At 27.8% G+C, this 23,269-nt stretch overlaps 1 protein-coding gene across 1 annotated transcript; it reads left to right on the forward strand.

Moving 5' to 3' along the window:
* The first annotated feature begins 130 nt into the window (after positions 1-130).
* On the forward strand, positions 131-22,333 carry LOC129962482 (uncharacterized). The gene is made up of 4 exons (XM_056076221.1): positions 131-313; positions 11,217-11,267; positions 17,625-17,856; positions 21,934-22,333. The coding sequence occupies exons 1-4, from the start codon at positions 168-170 to the stop codon at positions 22,261-22,263; spliced, it is 759 nt and encodes a 252-aa protein (XP_055932196.1). The 5' UTR covers positions 131-167; the 3' UTR covers positions 22,264-22,333.
* Positions 22,334-23,269: the final 936 nt, after the last annotated feature.

Below are 23,269 nucleotides of genomic sequence, written 5' to 3' on the forward strand. Positions count from 1 at the left end.
TTGAATGTTCTGTCGTTTTTTCATTCTACAAAGGTCTTCGACTCCTTTCCTTGATTTTGAGTTTCTCCAGTTGTTTAAAGAAGCACTGGCAAAGCCTTGTTTTACAAAGTAGCACAAGCCAGTAAACTTCAACTTCAAAGTTCCACGTGCAATATCAAACAAACAAGATGACCAAGAAGAAAAAATCTGTAAATCAAAAAACTGTCTCATTTCGTAAAGTGGAAAGTTCATTCCTCAAGTCAATACAGAAAGCTAAGAAAAAAGATTCAAAAAATCTTCAACTAGATCAATCTGGGAATATAGATTTACTAGAGTAAGATAAGGAATTAAATTTTCTTGTATGATTTTAATAGTTTGGTGTTTCATGTAGCATAATAATAATAAACTTTGGGGGGGGGGTATTATTGGATACATATACTGAAGGTTATATCCATATATCAAAGAAAAAAGAATTGCATCCTGATTAAATAAAATCCAAAATTGTAAATAAATTATTTATGAATGTAAAGTAGATGAAAAAATTATAGTAATTATATATTTTGTAGTTTGGAGAAGAAAAAGTAACTGATGTCAAAAGAGACATTGAAATATTGGTATTAAATAATACAATATATTTAAGACTGATGGGTAATAGAAACAGATTTCAGCCAAATTCTGGTATTAAATAGCAATGCATAATTAAAAGTTTAACCCTTGTAAATATCGTATTATCAAAATATAAAACATGGGTAAAGAAAATGATGTTTTTTTTAATTAATGAAAGAATCATGTTGATCTCGTAAAAAATAAAATTTGTTGAAAGGTAAACTATATTTGAAAGACTATTTTTAAAAGATATTAAGCTGTAAAAGAGCAAAGTAAAGCAAACAGTTCTGCTGACAGGTATGCATTTGAATTGTGGTTGCATTTGCAGATTGACGCTTAAATTTTTATATTTGCATACTTAGAACTCATATATCCCAAAAGAATTTTCTATTATGTATCCAAACTAAAAAAAATTTGTGTGTGTAGTTACTTGATAATTTTTTTTCCTTTTTATACACATTCATCATATGTTTAAAAAAATATTTACTAATATAAGTATAATTTTTATACAAAATTGGTTTTAAATTAGATTTAAAATATCTGATAGTTTTTATTCTTACTATTTCACAAAAATCATTGAAATTATCAAATTTTTTTAAATTATGAATTTTGCATATTCTATCCAAAAGTAAAAAATTCTGCTTTCCTTCCTTCCTTGGCTATTTGTCAAAGGCTATAATTCGTATTGCATGGAAATGTTTCTGATTTCTTTTCATCCGCATGAAATATGATTTCTTAAAGTAATGAGGATTTTCAACATCAACATTATTCAACATTATTATTTGTAAATAAAGAATCATTAATTAATACTTAGGGTCGATTTTTCATGATTTTTTGAACTTTTTTTATCTACTAAGTTTATAAAGAAAAGTTTTGTTAACATTAAAAAATTTGAAATCAAGATTTTGATGAATCTTCAAGTTTCAGACTGAGCTCAGTTCAAATCAGTCAATTCGATCATGTTTGTCTATCTGTGATCGTAATAACTAATAAAAATAAGCTTTGTACCAGATGAATGAAATTAAGTATGTGTTTATGTCAAATTGTAGATTTCTATCATATTTTGGAAGGAAAAAATCATTTGTTAGAAGTATTTGTTTTATCTGAAAGCAGGTGAGCACAATGACTACAAAGCATAAAATATTAAATGGATAAAAATTAGGATATAGTTTTAACATATAATGTGTAGATTCTTATAAAATTTTGGCTAAATCTATTAAGAGATTGACCATCTGTCAGTCTGTACGTTTGCATTCTTGTAAATATGATAATCGAAAACATAATGCCTTAGATAAATGAAATTTGGTTCCCTCCTGGCTATCTTTGGTATACAGGCAAAGAGCTGGGCTCTTTGTTTGTTCTCAATTGTGACAGAGCCTCTCGAACGGCAATATCCAGATTGGTAAGCGGTCACACTAAAAGTCTCTCGTTTTTAGAGTGCAGAAATACCTTTGCGGTCTGCTCTAAATGCCAAGCTCAGGTAGCTTCTGCCGAGCACATCCTGGACTTTTTGGGACTTTCCAGAGAGAATATATATATATTATGTGATAATAAGATATTATGTGATAATTTGACTTCACATAATCAAATTATGTTTCTTCATTGCTATTTGTAATTTTACTAATTATAATTCAGAAAAATGAAATAGTATATAAAGTCTTACTGAATATTGAACAGAAATGAAATGATTGAAATATATGTGATTGTCTCATTGTTTAAAAGGTCAGAAACTGGAAACTTTAATATCAAACCATTTTTTTCACCTTATCCAATTAATGAAATATTGTTTTAAATGATTTATAAATGTAAATCTTTGATAATAGAAATTGGACTTACCTATTTTTAACAGTGTGTATTTTGCATGTACTAATCTTTTTAGACAAATTTCATTGTACGCACTTCATTTCATATCACTTGTAAATTTCTGACTATACAGCTGGACTGAGGCAGACAGACCTTAAAAAATATTATTAGCTTCACTGTCACATAAATAAATAAATTTTTAATGTATGAATTCTATGAAATGTTAAATATTAGGATTGCAGTATATTTCTGCACTGAATTATTAAAATCATCATTAATATCTATTACTTTTTAAGAATAATACATTATAAATTATTAGATTATTGCTGTTACTACTGATACTTTTAATTTAAACTTTTATATTGTATTTCTCCTTGTAAGTTCTGTAAAACAATTTTTGCTATAATATTTCTTCAAAGTTTGTTGTTTCTATATAATCTATCATAGTTATTAATACTTTTATTTGTAAATAAAGAATCATTAATTAATACTTAGGGTCGATTTTTCATGATTTTTTGAGCTTTTTTTATCTACTAAGTTTATAAAGAAAAGTTTTGTTAACATTAAAAAATTTGAAATCAAGATTTTGATGAATCTTCAAGTTTCAGACTGAGCTCAGTTCAAATCAGTCAATTCGATCATGTTTGTCTATCTGTGATCGTAATAACTAATAATAATAAGCTTTGTACCAGATGAATGAAATTAAGTATGTGTTTATGTCAAATTGTAGATTTCTATCATATTTTGGAGGGAAAAAATCATTTGTTAAAAGTATTTGTTTTATCTGAAAGCAGGTGAGCACAATGACTACAAAGCATAAAATATTAAATGGATAAAAATTAGGATATAGTTTTAACATATAATGTGTAGATTCTTATAAAATTTTGGCTAAATCTATTAAGAGATTGACCATCTGTCAGTCTGTACGTTTGCATTCTTGTAAATATGATAATCGAAAACATAATGCCTTAGATAAATGAAATTTGGTTCCCTCCTGGCTATCTTTGGTATACAGGCAAAGAGCTGGGCTCTTTGTTTGTTCTCAATTGTGACAGAGCCTCTCGAACGGCAATATCCAGATTGGCAAGCGGTCACACTAAAAGTCTCTCGTTTTTAGAGTGCAGAAATACCTTTGCGGTCTGCTCTAAATGCCAAGCTCAGGAAGCTTCTGCCGAGCACATCCTGGACTTTTTGGGACTTTCCAGAGAGAATATATATATATTATGTGATAATAAGATATTATGTGATAATTTGACTTCACATAATCAAATTATGTTTCTTCATTGCTATTTGTAATTTTACTAATTATAATTCAGAAAAATGAAATAGTATATAAAGTCTTACTGAATATTGAACAGAAATGAAATGATTGAAATATATGTGATTGTCTCATTGTTTAAAAGGTCAGAAACTGGAAACTTTAATATCAAACCATTTTTTTCACCTTATCCAATTAATGAAATATTGTTTTAAATGATTTATAAATGTAAATCTTTGATAATAGAAATTGGACTTACCTATTTTTAACAGTGTGTATTTTGCATGTACTAATCTTTTTAGACAAATTTCATTGTACGCACTTCATTTCATATCACTTGTAAATTTCTGACTATACAGCTGGACTGAGGCAGACAGACCTTAAAAAATATTATTAGCTTCACTGTCACATAAATAAATAAATTTTTAATGTATGAATTCTATGAAATGTTAAATATTAGGATTGCAGTATATTTCTGCACTGAATTATTAAAATCATCATTAATATCTATTACTTTTTAAGAATAATACATTATAAATTATTAGATTATTGCTGTTACTACTGATACTTTTAATTTAAACTTTTATATTGTATTTCTCCTTGTAAGTTCTGTAAAACAATTTTTGCTATAATATTTCTTCAAAGTTTGTTGTTTCTATATAATCTATCATAGTTATTAATACTTTTATTTGTAAATAAAGAATCATTAATTAATACTTAGGGTCGATTTTTCATGATTTTTTGAACTTTTTTTATCTACTAAGTTTATAAAGAAAAGTTTTGTTAACATTAAAAAATTTGAAATCAAGATTTTGATGAATCTTCAAGTTTCAGACTGAGCTCAGTTCAAATCAGTCAATTCGATCATGTTTGTCTATCTGTGATCGTAATAACTAATAATAATAAGCTTTGTACCAGATGAATGAAATTAAGTATGTGTTTATGTCAAATTGTAGATTTCTATCATATTTTGGAAGGAAAAAATCATTTGTTAGAAGTATTTGTTTTATCTGAAAGCAGGTGAGCACAATGACTACAAAGCATAAAATATTAAATGGATAAAAATTAGGATATAGTTTTAACATATAATGTGTAGATTCTTATAAAATTTTGGCTAAATCTATTAAGAGATTGACCATCTGTCAGTCTGTACGTTTGCATTCTTGTAAATATGATAATCGAAAACATAATGCCTTAGATAAATGAAATTTGGTTCCCTCCTGGCTATCTTTGGTATACAGGCAAAGAGCTGGGCTCTTTGTTTGTTCTCAATTGTGACAGAGCCTCTCGAACGGCAATATCCAGATTGGCAAGCGGTCACACTAAAAGTCTCTCGTTTTTAGAGTGCAGAAATACCTTTGCGGTCTGCTCTAAATGCCAAGCTCAGGAAGCTTCTGCCGAGCACATCCTGGACTTTTTGGGACTTTCCAGAGAGAATATATATATATTATGTGATAATAAGATATTATGTGATAATTTGACTTCACATAATCAAATTATGTTTCTTCATTGCTATTTGTAATTTTACTAATTATAATTCAGAAAAATGAAATAGTATATAAAGTCTTACTGAATATTGAACAGAAATGAAATGATTGAAATATATGTGATTGTCTCATTGTTTAAAAGGTCAGAAACTGGAAACTTTAATATCAAACCATTTTTTTCACCTTATCCAATTAATGAAATATTGTTTTAAATGATTTATAAATGTAAATCTTTGATAATAGAAATTGGACTTACCTATTTTTAACAGTGTGTATTTTGCATGTACTAATCTTTTTAGACAAATTTCATTGTACGCACTTCATTTCATATCACTTGTAAATTTCTGACTATACAGCTGGACTGAGGCAGACAGACCTTAAAAAATATTATTAGCTTCACTGTCACATAAATAAATAAATTTTTAATGTATGAATTCTATGAAATGTTAAATATTAGGATTGCAGTATATTTCTGCACTGAATTATTAAAATCATCATTAATATCTATTACTTTTTAAGAATAATACATTATAAATTATTAGATTATTGCTGTTACTACTGATACTTTTAATTTAAACTTTTATATTGTATTTCTCCTTGTAAGTTCTGTAAAACAATTTTTGCTATAATATTTCTTCAAAGTTTGTTGTTTCTATATAATCTATCATAGTTATTAATACTTTTATTTGTAAATAAAGAATCATTAATTAATACTTAGGGTCGATTTTTCATGATTTTTTGAACTTTTTTTATCTACTAAGTTTATAAAGAAAAGTTTTGTTAACATTAAAAAATTTGAAATCAAGATTTTGATGAATCTTCAAGTTTCAGACTGAGCTCAGTTCAAATCAGTCAATTCGATCATGTTTGTCTATCTGTGATCGTAATAACTAATAATAATAAGCTTTGTACCAGATGAATGAAATTAAGTATGTGTTTATGTCAAATTGTAGATTTCTATCATATTTTGGAAGGAAAAAATCATTTGTTAGAAGTATTTGTTTTATCTGAAAGCAGGTGAGCACAATGACTACAAAGCATAAAATATTAAATGGATAAAAATTAGGATATAGTTTTAACATATAATGTGTAGATTCTTATAAAATTTTGGCTAAATCTATTAAGAGATTGACCATCTGTCAGTCTGTACGTTTGCATTCTTGTAAATATGATAATCGAAAACATAATGCCTTAGATAAATGAAATTTGGTTCCCTCCTGGCTATCTTTGGTATACAGGCAAAGAGCTGGGCTCTTTGTTTGTTCTCAATTGTGACAGAGCCTCTCGAACGGCAATATCCAGATTGGCAAGCGGTCACACTAAAAGTCTCTCGTTTTTAGAGTGCAGAAATACCTTTGCGGTCTGCTCTAAATGCCAAGCTCAGGAAGCTTCTGCCGAGCACATCCTGGACTTTTTGGGACTTTCCAGAGAGAATATATATATATTATGTGATAATAAGATATTATGTGATAATTTGACTTCACATAATCAAATTATGTTTCTTCATTGCTATTTGTAATTTTACTAATTATAATTCAGAAAAATGAAATAGTATATAAAGTCTTACTGAATATTGAACAGAAATGAAATGATTGAAATATATGTGATTGTCTCATTGTTTAAAAGGTCAGAAACTGGAAACTTTAATATCAAACCATTTTTTTCACCTTATCCAATTAATGAAATATTGTTTTAAATGATTTATAAATGTAAATCTTTGATAATAGAAATTGGACTTACCTATTTTTAACAGTGTGTATTTTGCATGTACTAATCTTTTTAGACAAATTTCATTGTACGCACTTCATTTCATATCACTTGTAAATTTCTGACTATACAGCTGGACTGAGGCAGACAGACCTTAAAAAATATTATTAGCTTCACTGTCACATAAATAAATAAATTTTTAATGTATGAATTCTATGAAATGTTAAATATTAGGATTGCAGTATATTTCTGCACTGAATTATTAAAATCATCATTAATATCTATTACTTTTTAAGAATAATACATTATAAATTATTAGATTATTGCTGTTACTACTGATACTTTTAATTTAAACTTTTATATTGTATTTCTCCTTGTAAGTTCTGTAAAACAATTTTTGCTATAATATTTCTTCAAAGTTTGTTGTTTCTATATAATCTATCATAGTTATTAATACTTTTATTTGTAAATAAAGAATCATTAATTAATACTTAGGGTCGATTTTTCATGATTTTTTGAACTTTTTTTATCTACTAAGTTTATAAAGAAAAGTTTTGTTAACATTAAAAAATTTGAAATCAAGATTTTGATGAATCTTCAAGTTTCAGACTGAGCTCAGTTCAAATCAGTCAATTCGATCATGTTTGTCTATCTGTGATCGTAATAACTAATAATAATAAGCTTTGTACCAGATGAATGAAATTAAGTATGTGTTTATGTCAAATTGTAGATTTCTATCATATTTTGGAAGGAAAAAATCATTTGTTAGAAGTATTTGTTTTATCTGAAAGCAGGTGAGCACAATGACTACAAAGCATAAAATATTAAATGGATAAAAATTAGGATATAGTTTTAACATATAATGTGTAGATTCTTATAAAATTTTGGCTAAATCTATTAAGAGATTGACCATCTGTCAGTCTGTACGTTTGCATTCTTGTAAATATGATAATCGAAAACATAATGCCTTAGATAAATGAAATTTGGTTCCCTCCTGGCTATCTTTGGTATACAGGCAAAGAGCTGGGCTCTTTGTTTGTTCTCAATTGTGACAGAGCCTCTCGAACGGCAATATCCAGATTGGCAAGCGGTCACACTAAAAGTCTCTCGTTTTTAGAGTGCAGAAATACCTTTGCGGTCTGCTCTAAATGCCAAGCTCAGGAAGCTTCTGCCGAGCACATCCTGGACTTTTTGGGACTTTCCAGAGAGAATATATATATATTATGTGATAATAAGATATTATGTGATAATTTGACTTCACATAATCAAATTATGTTTCTTCATTGCTATTTGTAATTTTACTAATTATAATTCAGAAAAATGAAATAGTATATAAAGTCTTACTGAATATTGAACAGAAATGAAATGATTGAAATATATGTGATTGTCTCATTGTTTAAAAGGTCAGAAACTGGAAACTTTAATATCAAACCATTTTTTTCACCTTATCCAATTAATGAAATATTGTTTTAAATGATTTATAAATGTAAATCTTTGATAATAGAAATTGGACTTACCTATTTTTAACAGTGTGTATTTTGCATGTACTAATCTTTTTAGACAAATTTCATTGTACGCACTTCATTTCATATCACTTGTAAATTTCTGACTATACAGCTGGACTGAGGCAGACAGACCTTAAAAAATATTATTAGCTTCACTGTCACATAAATAAATAAATTTTTAATGTATGAATTCTATGAAATGTTAAATATTAGGATTGCAGTATATTTCTGCACTGAATTATTAAAATCATCATTAATATCTATTACTTTTTAAGAATAATACATTATAAATTATTAGATTATTGCTGTTACTACTGATACTTTTAATTTAAACTTTTATATTGTATTTCTCCTTGTAAGTTCTGTAAAACAATTTTTGCTATAATATTTCTTCAAAGTTTGTTGTTTCTATATAATCTATCATAGTTATTAATACTTTTATTTGTAAATAAAGAATCATTAATTAATACTTAGGGTCGATTTTTCATGATTTTTTGAACTTTTTTTATCTACTAAGTTTATAAAGAAAAGTTTTGTTAACATTAAAAAATTTGAAATCAAGATTTTGATGAATCTTCAAGTTTCAGACTGAGCTCAGTTCAAATCAGTCAATTCGATCATGTTTGTCTATCTGTGATCGTAATAACTAATAATAATAAGCTTTGTACCAGATGAATGAAATTAAGTATGTGTTTATGTCAAATTGTAGATTTCTATCATATTTTGGAAGGAAAAAATCATTTGTTAGAAGTATTTGTTTTATCTGAAAGCAGGTGAGCACAATGACTACAAAGCATAAAATATTAAATGGATAAAAATTAGGATATAGTTTTAACATATAATGTGTAGATTCTTATAAAATTTTGGCTAAATCTATTAAGAGATTGACCATCTGTCAGTCTGTACGTTTGCATTCTTGTAAATATGATAATCGAAAACATAATGCCTTAGATAAATGAAATTTGGTTCCCTCCTGGCTATCTTTGGTATACAGGCAAAGAGCTGGGCTCTTTGTTTGTTCTCAATTGTGACAGAGCCTCTCGAACGGCAATATCCAGATTGGCAAGCGGTCACACTAAAAGTCTCTCGTTTTTAGAGTGCAGAAATACCTTTGCGGTCTGCTCTAAATGCCAAGCTCAGGAAGCTTCTGCCGAGCACATCCTGGACTTTTTGGGACTTTCCAGAGAGAATATATATACCCCCCCCCCGTTTCTGGTCCTCGACTTTCTCTGGGTCAACAGTCTAATGGATCTTGTCTGACAATTTGCTCAAAATCCAGAATTTTTATGCTTGAGGGAGGGAGATAAGAAACATGCAAGAAAGTTCATGGAGACCATTATATACATATTAAGAAAAGTCATATATATTTTCAAAATTAAAAATTAAACTTAACTAAATCATTAAAATATTGATTAAATTAAAAATTTGTTGAAATATAAAATCATATTTACCATTTATTAAAAGAGAAGGCTCTTAATGTATACTGCTTGGAGCTTCAAAATGATTAAATCCACTAATGCTGTATATAGAATAAATTACTTTTCATGTAAAGTACTGTATTATTATATATCCTGTCTCTCTGTAGATGATTAAAAGAAATAAAAAGTAGTTGCAAAAATGATAATAAAAAGGAGTTTTTTAAAAAAAAAATTTTTTAAAATTTTGCTAAAGCATTTAAAAAATAAACTATCAACTTCATTTGCTAATAAAATTTTTTTAAATCTATTTTATGATTTTTTTCTAGGTCTTGATCTGAGCTTTTTTTCCCTCTTTTTATAGATTCAAAAATCTAAGAAAAGAATAGATTCAGTTTCTTTAAGAAGTTATTTCATTAGTCTTTTTTAAGTAGAATGAGATATTTTCAATATTTTTTACTTCATTTCAGGTGGAGTAATTTTGTAAGGAAATCTCATTGAATTTTGTAGAGTTTTTCATTGTTAGGAATTAATTCAGTTCATAAACATAATGGAACATTCATTTTATTGTTGGAAAATATGATGGTGTAGTTTAATATTATCAAAATTGTCATAAAGTGGCATATTTTCTCTCTTCTCATTCTTTAAAATTTATTGTATATCTTTCTTTATTGAATAATTTTTTATGAATATGTTCATATGTTAATTTGTTTATTCTAATTACTGCATCATTTATAGGAATATTAATATATTTTATTGTATAAATGCAAAGGCATATTGGATATCTTATTTTTTCTGTCGGGTTGGAGGAATGAATTACCAAATATGTTTGCTTTACTTGATGAATTTTGTGATCAAATATATTTGATCATTTCTAATGAAGTGAATCATTGTAAAGACAATTTCAGTGGGAAATGTCTCCTGTCATTTGGAAAAATATGATTAGATTGAATGGATGTGATTAATTTTTAGTATGATATTAGTTTTTCCTTGCGCAGTTAATCAAGAAATGGCATTATATTCATAGAGGTGTGTGACTGATTTTCAATGTTTTCTAAACCAGCTCACTCCTTTAATCATTAGTTCTGCTCTGTACTTTTTGTAGTGAATTGTACAATCTACAATTGCTAAGAAACTTCTTACAATTCATTAATTTAAAAAAAATATATGCAGCTAATTAGAATATTTATAAAGTGTATGCATATATTTATCTATTAAACACTTATGCTTTTATTTATAAAACCGAATTTCTTGTCATATAATTTTTTCGGAAATATGCTTTAAAAATATTAAATAGTGAAATCAATATGCTCTTAAGGCTTCTTTATCTTTGAATTTTTTTATATAGATATTTTAGATAAATTCAATTCATTGTGAGTGCAGATTAATCAATTCTTAAATCTTTTATCAAATTTAAATTTTTTGTACTTTTTAATCTTTCAAATTTTATTTTTAGCTCTCATGAAGATGTAAATGATTTGTACAAGACAATAATTCAAGAATTTTCGTAAGTCTTCTTTTTGTGTTTGTATATTTTTTAGCAATAATATATCTGTTGTTAATTCTAATCATTTAGCTATTTAATATTTTATCAATATATTATTCTTCAATTCTATATTTCAAAAAATGAAACATGAAAAAGTTTGTTAGACTACTTTACTTTTTTTTTTTTTTTGTAGTATCTTGAGTGATTTACTTTCCCCCCCCCCCCTGCTTTTCATATATATGAATTTTTACAATTAATTTATCAATAACAGAGGTTTAATTACTAGGGTGTATTTTAATGCTGGAAATTGAAGAAAAAATATGTAAATTAGAAGTAATTCCTTAACTATTTGCAAATGGAAACACTAAAAACCATGCTTGACAAATCTTTATTTTTTTCTAGTTCTTTTGATAATCAGTTTATTTGCTAATTTTTGGCTGTGGATCTATTAAAATATTGGATATGTACAAGAAGTTTGCATATTTGTACTTATATAAGTAGAAATACCTATCAAGCTGAGAGTTTTAATAAATAATGCATAAATGGAATTGACTTGCATTATATGAGCACATGCAACAGTATATTTGCTGGATTGACACATACTGATAAAAAAAAAAGTATAGAATAGCAAGTGCCATCTTTCAGAATATCAAGTTTATGAATCACATGCACACATGCATTTTATTATTAGAAGAGATAATTATTTATGTGCTCAGTTTTTTTAATGAAAAAATTTTTGAAATAAGAAGGTTTTGATAATTTTTTTATTACTTTAAAGTTGTTTTGGAAATCTTCGAATATTTAATTTTTTTAAAGTAATTGTGGAATTCTAGTTGGAAAATGTAAATAGAAAATCTAATTTTGAAATCAGTTTACATTTAAGAAATGTTACCCATATGAAACTAATCTAGACATGAATATCATTAAGGATTTTTTTTTTTTAATTTTTTTTTTTTTGAAAGGATGCTTTTTATAGCACTTTGAAAAATAGTAATTGTTGTCAAAATAAGAATAATAGTGTCATTCAGTAATCATTTCGTACCAATGAATTTCGAGTCAATTTTTCAATGAATTGCTATTTATGCTCTTCATTAAATTTTGGGAGGAATGGAGAGAGGCTATTTCTATTGTTTTTGTTGGTGGTCTTGAATTCTTAAATAATTCAAATGATTTCTTTAATCATATGCACCGCAGGGTTTTTGTTGTTGTTGTTGTTTTTGAATTTTAAATATAAGAAAAGTGGGTTGTGTGACCAAGTATCTCACTTCTACCTCTGGTGTTTTACTTACTTCATTTAATTTTTGCTACAATTTCTCAGTACACATCCTGGGAATGTTCACTCAAACAACTGTGAAAAAATAAAGTTTTTTTTTTTTTTTTTTTTCAAACCTTAATGTTACAATAACTGTTTCTACTGCAATAATAAAAATATTTCACTTTATTTCTTTCAATAAAGAAATTATTGATCTAAATTTTTTGCTATTCTCAAATCATATCAATTGTACTCCTTCAAATTGTAGATTCATTGTATAAACAACTAGGTGTGTACACGATAGACACTAAATATATAGTGTCTGCACAGTAGACACTAAATGCTCCAACATGGACATATCTACAAAAATAACTGCTTAAGGAATTTTTCCTTCAAATTAGACTCAATGTCCGAAAAGCTTTTTCTAATAAATCTCTACTAATAATAAAAATGATTATGCATGTGTGTTTTAGCATTGTGCAAACCAGATAGTTTAACCTGCCACTATGAAATTTCACACATTTATATCTTGGAAGGGCAGGAATGTGGATTTTTAGGCGATTTTTTTTAGTATCATTAGAATTTTAATTAATTAAATGCAGCTGAATTTTGACATTTTTCCATGATAACTTCGGAAATATTATTTATTGCACAGAAATGAGTTTTACACATTTCAAAACTTATAAATTTGTCTTTTTAATGATACTAATTTAAAGGTCAGTAATCCTATTTAATATCTTTGTAGCTTACGAGGCAAATAAAGGAAAGTGAAGTTACAATACTGTGAAATTCAGAAAATGGATGAACCAGACATTTGCATTTTTAATAGCGCTGTGATGTCATGGGACTTGCCTCTGTTAGAAAATTTGATATGCACAATGAACAAAACATATATAAGACAATTAAAATAATGCAATTAAAATATCTGATTATTTTACGAAATCGGGGACATGAAGGCTATATTTAAATGATTTAAATAAAATTTAATCGAATCAATATCTTTGACGAATCAGCTGATCTCCGAAGTCGAGTAGTGTAAAATAAATTCCCAAAAGTTTTGAGTGTTCAGTAGAGGATTTATTTAAGTCAACACACCACATAGACGTTTATTTTAAACATTTCAATCCAATGAAAAAAAAAAAAAAAAACACTAAAATTCGAAAACTCTTTTGAATTTGGAAATAATTAATTTGTTTGAAATATGGGTAGTAAGGGATTAACTTCTCTGTAAATTTATCAGGTCTCTTGCTTTGTTAGCCGTGTGGAAATATATATACAGGGTGATGCCGAATTCTACCGACAAATTCAGAGGGATGTAGTAGGCACCAAGAAGATAAAGAATCACCATACAACATGGGGTCCTAAACGACGTTTAATTGGTGAAAGTCGCATAAATATAGAGGCGGAGAACTGTTGGAAACTGTAAAAAATTAATGAAAAAGTAACAAATGGTGTTTAAACTACGAATGTTTTGTTATGTAAAAGCACATTCTTAAAAGTTTTTTTTTTTTTTCCATGCTGGTAACATGCGGATTTGATGATTTAGGGGGTCGTAAATTACTGAAAACGAAAAAATAGTTTAGAACCCATATTTGCAAAAATATTATGCCTACTATCAACCCTCTGAATTTGTCGGTCGAATTCGGCATCACCCTGTGTGTGTGTATATATATATATATATGTAACATTATTTGTTGTGAAGCATGATGCAGTTTGAAGACAGTGAAAAGATTCTTTTTACATTTTAAAATTCTTTTTAATCCATCGGGAAAGCATAATTATTTACAAGCAGAGACGTGGACAAGACGCCCGCCACAGCGCAGTACAAAAGCCGAAGTGTGAAAGAAGGAACGAAATCAATTATCCCTCGCCTTATATTACCTTAGATTTTGATAGAGAAAATATTTCTTCATAGTGTTAATATATTAATAAGATTCTGATAGGGATTTCTGACGCATGTCAATCTAATGTCAGGGAAACACAGGGATCTTTTAAAAAGAATGTGCTTACTGGACATTTTTTATCATTCATGCCGAGTGTGTGAAAGTGTCATCATTTAGCCGATTCAGCAATTTTATAAAGCTTCTCTTGAATTAATTAAGTAGAGACAGTGGAATTGGATCATGAAATAAGAGAATATTTTAGAATGAAGTTACTATGGACTATAGTAACTATAGTGTGTGTGTGTGTGTGTGTGTTTGTTTGTTTGTATTGAAAAGTGCATTACCAGAATTTCAGTCATGAGGATTTTTAATGCATTATTTTTACATTTAAGAAGAAAAAAAACATCTTTAAAGAATTTTTTAAATTCATGAAAATTATATACTACATGTATTAATGTATAATTCAAATTTTTTATTCTTTTTAACTTTTCAACTAGACGAAAATTAAACTTGAATCCTGCTAACAACGTTCCTAAATTTTCATTACAGAAGATAATCAGTTGGGGAAATAATAAATTTCTATATCAGTAGGCTTTTATTTGTTATATACTCTGTTTGTAGTATATTTCATATACAAAATGAAAAGTATAACCTGCAAGTAATTTATCCCTATCAGACCATAAATTGAAAAATACTGTAACAATATTAAAAACGAATCTGTAAAGGAAACCAGCTTCAAGATTATTCCTTTTACAACTACTCTCTCTTTATAAATCATTCCAGCACCTCTAACTTCATTTAACTTTCTTTTTAGGCTTAAAAAACCACTTTCATTTTATTTTATTTTTTAAGTGACCATGATAAAACACCATATGCTTTTGTTTTCGAACTTTTCAATTAAACAATGGAATTGAGAAGAAATATGGGCAAAACTGATGAAACCCATAGCTGAAGTCGTTACATTTCAGTAAAGTAATAAATTGATGGATTAAATGCTAATTATTTAAAATATAAAAGGAATTTTTATTATTGCGACTAAAGTGCATTATATATATATACTATATATGTAATGATATTTTAATTCTAATTTCAATTTAATTAATTTCCAAGATTTTATCTTAATTTAGCCCATAGTAACTTCATTCTAAAATATTCTCTTATTTCGTGATCCAATTCCACTTTCGGTTTAATTAATCCCTTTGTAAAAATAATGCGCCATCAGTACAACGTATTAAATGAAAGTGATACTTTTACCCTTCAAAAGGTCTTAAAGGTCACACGTGTCTTGAATTGGCGCCTGGCCAGAAATCCAATGTTATATAAGGCTAGTGATCATCTGTCTGGCCCTTTTTTCCCTTTTCTTACTTCTGTATGTGCCGCGCGCTGCGTTTTCTTATATATAATCATGCCTGCCACTCGGAATAGAATAAAACGAAATTAAAAATACCAAGTCTCCTCATTGTTTCGAACCTGCATTCTACTTCAATCAAAATATGTTACATATTATTTAGCCGACAGGATTAAAAATCTATTATATATATATATGAGAAGAAATATCATTTGTCCTTGATTTTCTTCATATTTTTTTATATAAATTCATTGAAAAACAATTAATTTCTCATAAAATGCAATATGAGAATAATTCCGATAGATTCAAATTTTATTCAAAAGCATTTCAATTTCTTCATTCTCATACTTGTAGAGAGCTTTAAAAATGCTGGAATATTTTCTAGAACTGATTTTTATTCATAATACAATCGGCTGTTAAAAGTCCATTGATTAATAGTTTTTTGATCGGTACGGTTATTTCTCTTGCACAAATGTCATACAATCATCACCAGCGATTTGAAAAAGTATATTAATAGTACCCACAATAATGTTATTTGGTATTTTGTACTCATAAAGTGGTCTTTTTTTACCCCCACCCCCATCGTACTTGACTTCAAAAAATGGCATTAATGTACTTATGTTTCGCCTCCATGATGTCCTCTAAGGCTGGTACCCGGGCCATGTATACCACATTTCCCCCCTCTGTGTTCGCTACTTCCGATCCGGGCTAAGTATTTGTGTTATTATACATATTAGTATATATATCCAAGTATTATTCTTTTTCCTTTAAAAATCTGAGAATAAAATTTACTATTGAAACAGGTTTTTTTTTTTGTGATAAATATACAGCAGAAAATATTATCCTGCATTTTAAAATTAGTAAATTTATTAATTTTTTTATTATTTTTTTTTTTCACTTAGAGGTAACCCATTGCCGTAATTCAATGTAAAATTTTATTAATTATTTTACATTTTCATTTATAATGTTATGTTATTTTGCTCTGTATTATTATATATTCAGCGAGTGTTATAAAATATTATTTTATAATTAAAATATGATGCTTTTACTTAATATATTGATGATTTTTAGTTTCTCTGAAAATCAAGCAAAAAAATCTATGTCAAAAGTGTGATTACGGTACATTCCTGAGTATCCGGTTACAGCTATCTAGCTACCGTACTATCAACCCTAGTTTTCTTTTACCGTAATTTGATAAAGATGGCAAGGCGTCGCAGATACAGTCATCTATTAAGAACTTTTTCAAAAACTAAAAACTGTAAATTTTCACTTTTATTTTAGGGTTACCTTTTCATATCCGTGTAATCATTTATCAGACAAAAATCAGTCAAAAATTGAGTCAATTCTCTTAAGAATGAGGCCTACGATTTATTTTAATGTTTTGTTTATGTTTCCTGCATTTAATTTAGGCAATACAGAATTTATATTAAAATGTGAGTAGTTTATATCCTTTAACTTATTTTTTCTGTAACAAATTTTAAAAATGTGCAATGCATTATATAAAAATGTATAAACTATCAGTCAGAGCCTTCTATTTTAACTCGACACGTTACCGGCAACTGCCTTTATGATTCAACGGGCCGCGGCTGCGTTCACATTCTACGTGGTTTGAGATAAATGGAGAGCTTATTACGCAATAAGAAGTATGAAAATATGAATTATAACAGTAAGTTTTGGTATAAAAAATTTGTCTTCTAGTATTGATAGGCAAAGAACTGAGAATAGAACTTCCGCCTATTCCTATTCCTATATTTGTTATCCGACGTGCCCTTCCCACGCATTTGGCCGAATACTCGGGAGTGAATTGTATATTAACTATCTAGTTAATAATTTAAATTTAATGGAACTACTTTTATTTATTCCATTTTCACTAATTATTATTTATCTGCCCTTAGTGTTATTAGAAAATCAGATGGTTTAATCACTGGTACAAATGAAGTTTTAAGGCTCCTTGAAAAGCAAAAATTAATTGCTGTATTCATGTTGAAAGACAAAGTCAGTCCTTCAATTAAAAATAGCATTTGTCATCTATGCCGTGAAATTGGCATATGTTACATTTGGCTGGAAGAAAAAGACAAGCATATACTTGGTCCAGAATTTCCCAAATCTATTATGTATGGCATTAAGGTAAAATGGTTTCTTTTCTTAAACAATATTGTTTAGTTAATAAACAAAACTGTTTATTTTCTGCAAAAAATGTGATATAAAATTTAAAATTTTATGAAAGTTTTTTTAATTAAAAATTAGTTTAATTTGTTGATTTTTTTGTTTCTTTTAGTCAGTTAGGATTTAAGAAATCCAGAGTTCAATGAACTAATGCAGACACTTTTACATTTCTAAATAGAACCTGCTTTTTAAGAGAATATTAATTTCCATCATAAGTTCATTATAATCATGTTCGAAATCAAATAAGTTGATTGATTTTATATATTTTGATTTTTTTAAACTCAAAGTATTTTTAGATTGTTATAACAATTATACAATAATTTAAACATTATGGTTTCGTATTTCTTTGCAGACATTATTATTTTCTCATGTACGAAGTTGTCAGAATTAGTTCCCTTTCCTAACACCAGATGGCAACGCATTCAAGGTTGTCTTGAAAGTTATGCAGGAAAGATTTCTTGTTTTGCTCAGCAGTCAGAGAGGACACGTTCACCAGAAGTGTGAACGATGAATAACTCTCGAAGAAAAGCAGAGCAAATTTATTTTAACGATCACGCGGAAATCCAGCGAATTTTTCGTGAAATTAGTAGTTTATGAAGAAAATAATTTTTTAGTGTCTTTAAGAAATGTTCGTAACTGTGATATGGAATTGCTTATCGAAAAATTGGATAAAAATAAGTGAGTGGCTCGATGTGAATGAGTGTATATGATAAGATAAATCAAGAAAACTGTTTTCTGATTTTTCTTGAATTTAATCTTTTTTTTTTTTTTTTTTTTTTTTGGCGAAAGAAGCACAAGGCATGTGCTCACGAACAGTGCAGAATTACTTCATTAGGAAAATATCCCCTATATCCGAAAGAATTATCGAGAAATTATTGTAAGCGTCAAAAAACTCGAATTCGAGATTTTGGCGAATTTTTGACCTCTCAGAATTCGAAAAACGCATTTTAATAAATATCTGTCTGTCTGTGATAAAGATAACTGAAAAACGTTTTTATCTGGGTAGATGGAATTTGTTATTCGAGTAATGATATGTTTGACGGAGCGCCTAGCCCCTAGGGTTGGGGCTTAATCTCCGGTAGATGGAAAACTTTTAAAAGACCTGGCTTTCAGTAGTTGACGTGATCATCCTCGCAAAAAAGTCCGATGAACTGGGTTACAGGAACAGACAGGAGATGAGGAGTGAGGTGCATGACGAAGCTAAGGTTACTAATGACTGTCAGGATGTAATAAGAAAGATGGAATTTGTTATTCGTTCTGTACACCAAATTTATAGACTTCTGTCAATTTTGAGCAAAGAAAAAACTGTCTGTCCAACTCTTCGAATATAACTTAACACGATAATTACAAAACGAAGAAAGTTAGATGGATCAAATTCGGTATACAGATTTAATATCTGTAATATAGACACGTGAAATTTTGAGGCAAATCCGAGAAGAGATTGACAGTCAATTGGTCTGTGCTTTCAGAAACATGTAAACGCGGTCACTCAAAAAAGCTGTGATTTAAATATATTAAATTTAATATGTTTTTGTGACTATTCAACAAAAGTTTGTGTTTTTCTCCAACTGATTGAAAGCGAAATTTGACTAGTTCTGTGTCAAATTTCGGTTTCAGTCAGTTGGAGAAAAACATTAATTCGATTTCCAGGTACTTTTAAGCGTGTATCAAAGATTAATCACCAAAAACTCGCCAAGGAGTGCATGATAGACTAAAAAAATGATAAATTCGCGCCAGATATTAATGTTTCGTAACTATTGGACGTCAGTGCCATGCAAAACATTCTCTGGGATAACACCTTTATTAGAGAATGTGTGAGAAAGTTTTGGGGAGACCATTTCACATGAAATGGTTCTTACAAGAAATCGAATTATTTTTCAAACTAGTCGCTATGCCTGTTTAGACAGGGTATTTTGCTGTTAATAATATTTTGACTATGATTGTCACAGATTAACTAGCAAAAATTGTAGGAAATTGTACACACGTTGGTAGACTGCTTAAGAATTTTTTTAAAAAGATATATTTGTTGCACTTTAGAAGTAAATATATAGTTCCGTTAAAAGTTTTGTTTCTTATCAGTGGGATCTTCTTTGTTCATAATATTGACGAACACTCAAATCAGAACTTATCACTAAAATTGGTTTGAAACAATTAGCGATTCAGTAAAAGAAAAAAAAATGCAATACCAATCACAAAATAAAAATAATGCTGGACGAAAATATTATCAATAACTTCCAAATGAAGAGAGAATGTTATGCATTAATATAAATGTAAAATAATAAAAATTTTATTCCTCCGCTAATTAATCGTTATTTCATTCGAAAAATAAAGAAATGTAAATAAAATGTGAAATTTATAATCCCGATCATTTTTATTCATGTTTAGTTTTATTCACACTCGTTAATTCAATCAATTTAAACATATGAATAAACCTGTCTCATCTATTTGACGTCAAAACAGAAGTGATGCAAACCAAACGGATGGGGAGTTTTTTTTTACTGCACGCAGCATAACAGATGATGGTGGGTAAATATATATTCTGATTAAGTTGCAATTTTTTCCTAACAGCTATTTAATTAAAAAACAAATTGTAAATTTTCATTGAATTTAAAAACTTAATCTTTTAAAAAAAATACTTTCATTGTTTAAAATTAATGTCAATACTGTCTCTTAAATTCTAGTTTTGCTTTCTTATTGAATTTAAATTATTTATTCAACATTTCTGTAAATCATTAAAGATGTTTTCTTTATTTTTTTCATTAATATATCACTACCTGTAGAAATCACTGCAAGTTTCATTAGTTCATTACTGTAAGTAAAAATAATTTATAAAAGCATTTTTGTGTTGATTTCTGGTCTATTTTGTCCATTTGGTAGTTTTCAATAGTCTTTTAAAGAAAGCACGCAATTACAAGAATTTGCTTATTAATTTTTTTGTGGTAAAATATTAACTTATAAAATTTTATTTTTCAACTCGCAAAGCACTAAAATGAGTCCTAATGTTCGCATGAATACTACATCTAATTATTATTATTATTTTTTTTTTTCGCAATGGAAACGGTTAATAGTATTTATAAATTCTTTTGAATTCAGCCTTAACAAATAACTCAACAATTGGCGGGAATTTGATTAGTATTTTAGAAATAATCAGAAAGGCTTTAGTTGGGCATTGTGGTCTTAATAATGTTAGGTAATTGATAACATTTATTTTTTATTATATTTTAAAAATAAATGAAAATCATTTCTTTTTTTTTTAATAAACTTACATAATTACAAATTTTTTTTATAAGAGTTGACACTTTAAATGTATTATTAGTAAAGTGTATTTATGTAAACTATTATAAAAATCTTGTAGAATTATCTTAACTTTGTCAAATTTTCTCTTAGTCTCTGCTGTAATAATTTCTTGGGGCTTGCTATTTCTTGCAGATGCTATAATCAATCTATAATGCTTATGATATGATTGTTCTCATCATGGCCAGTAGCTAATTTCAAAATCACTGAGGAATACATGCTTTCAATTTAAAAAATATTTTAAAAGACATTAAAAAAATACATCATATGTTATTATTTTAGACCAATCAATGGTCCATTTTTGAGAATATTGTCTAGTGATTGGCAGATTTTTATCAACATGGTATTTAAAATGAGTCTAAACTTCGCCAGAACTGTGGTATTCAAAGCTTTATAACTCAATAAATTTTGGTCACAGACAAACAGATCTGTTTTTTTTTAAATTTTATATGTCAAAGATATTTTACTATTATTATGATTAAAATACTTACTATTAGTATTAAAAAGAATTTAAAGAACCAGGGGACTGTATAAAAATTTAGACCATAATTTTTTAGCGGTACATTTATTGATTTAAATAATGAAAATCATTTAAATTGAGCAATTTTTCCGATTAGAAGTATATATTCATTTCTAGTGGTTCTGAAATTAGCTGCGGGACCACAATTAAAATTGATGCCATGTATATTGCCAATGCTATTTGTTTGTAATGAGTTGTTTAATTTTATTTTTATTTCATTCTAGGATGAATCTTCAGCTACTCTTGAAAATTTACGAAAGCTTCTTCTAAAACTTTCAACAAAAAGAAAGTTAAAAAGTAGTAAAAAAGATGCTGCTTCATTCATCGATATTTCTTCTAATGAAATGGAACTTTCATCCACAGAAAGAACAACGAACCAAGAAGTTTTGAATACTTCTACATTTTATCATATACATGAAGGTCATGTTTCAAAGAAATCAAATCAAGAAGTAACTGGATTTTTATCCCTAAATAAATTTTCCAGTGACGAAAAGGAAACAGACTTCCTCGATTATGATTCTGTTGCTTGTTCTGGACTTTTATCTATAAAATAAGAACTGTTTCATTGTAGTGTTTTTATTTTTTATATATTGTACAGAAATAAAACATTTCTAATTTTTTTAATGAGCGTACATTATTATCATCTCCTGCAAGTGAACTGTGTTATGATTGTTGTATAAGTAGCATTGTTCTTAGTTTGGAAGGTTTAATTCTTTAATAAATTTTCACAAATCAAATATAACCTTTATTCAAAGATAAATAATAAAAGAGAAATCTAAACTTATCTGTATCTATTATCTGTTGTTTAACATATATAGCATGCGATAGATAAAATTATAAGTATAATATAAACACATATTTTGAAGCAGGGTCGTGGTAGAAGAGGGATACACTTTGAATTTTTAAACTTCGCTTTTATTCCATCCCAGGAGGCATAATTTATGTACCAGCAAGAAGCGACGAGATATGTCAATCTATATCACAAGAGCGGAATGAAAAAGATTGGCAGAAATATTTTTACCAATGATTGTATACTATGAAATTCTGTTAGGGATTTCTTTACACGTGTCGATTTAGGCAAGGAAATTATAGGGATCTTTAAAAAGAATTTGCGTAGCTTGACAAATTTGTATTCCTTCGCTCGGAGTGTGGGAATTGCCGATTGCAGCAGTTTTACAGAGCTCGTGTGAATATATATATATATATATATATATATATATATATATATATAAGCTGCTAGGACATATTTTTGACTTCTATTAGCGAGTTTTCCGTTATATGTATATATTATTTAGTATTACCTTATATGTAAATATTATTTAGCTGAAAATTTTTGTTGATGATCTTGATTAGATTGTTTATATTAAATAATTTTCTTCGGTTGTTTCCTTTTAATTGATAATTTTTCTTGAATGTGGTTTATTGTTTGATGTATAAGGACTGTTGTTTCAAGATATTGACTTTACTGTTCAAGGGTTTCATGTTCCAACACTCATTTCTCGTAAGATCTGCTTTAAATGTGAGGCCTGCTACATGTTAAATCTAATGGCAAGGATTTAT

This window comes from Argiope bruennichi, chromosome 1 (assembly GCF_947563725.1).
Source record: "Argiope bruennichi chromosome 1, qqArgBrue1.1, whole genome shotgun sequence".
Taxonomy (NCBI): domain Eukaryota; kingdom Metazoa; phylum Arthropoda; class Arachnida; order Araneae; family Araneidae; genus Argiope; species Argiope bruennichi.

Bases quoted from the DNA above. Each gene is read 5' to 3' on its own strand.
- LOC129962482 (XM_056076221.1), top strand. From the start codon at position 168: ATGACCAAGAAGAAAAAATCTGTAAATCAAAAAACTGTCTCATTTCGT. The intron at 314-11,216 runs GTAAGATAAGGA...TTTTATTTTTAG, and splicing joins GGGAATATAGATTTACTAGA to CTCTCATGAAGATGTAAATG. The intron at 17,857-21,933 runs GTAAAATGGTTT...ATTTCATTCTAG, and splicing joins CTATTATGTATGGCATTAAG to GATGAATCTTCAGCTACTCT.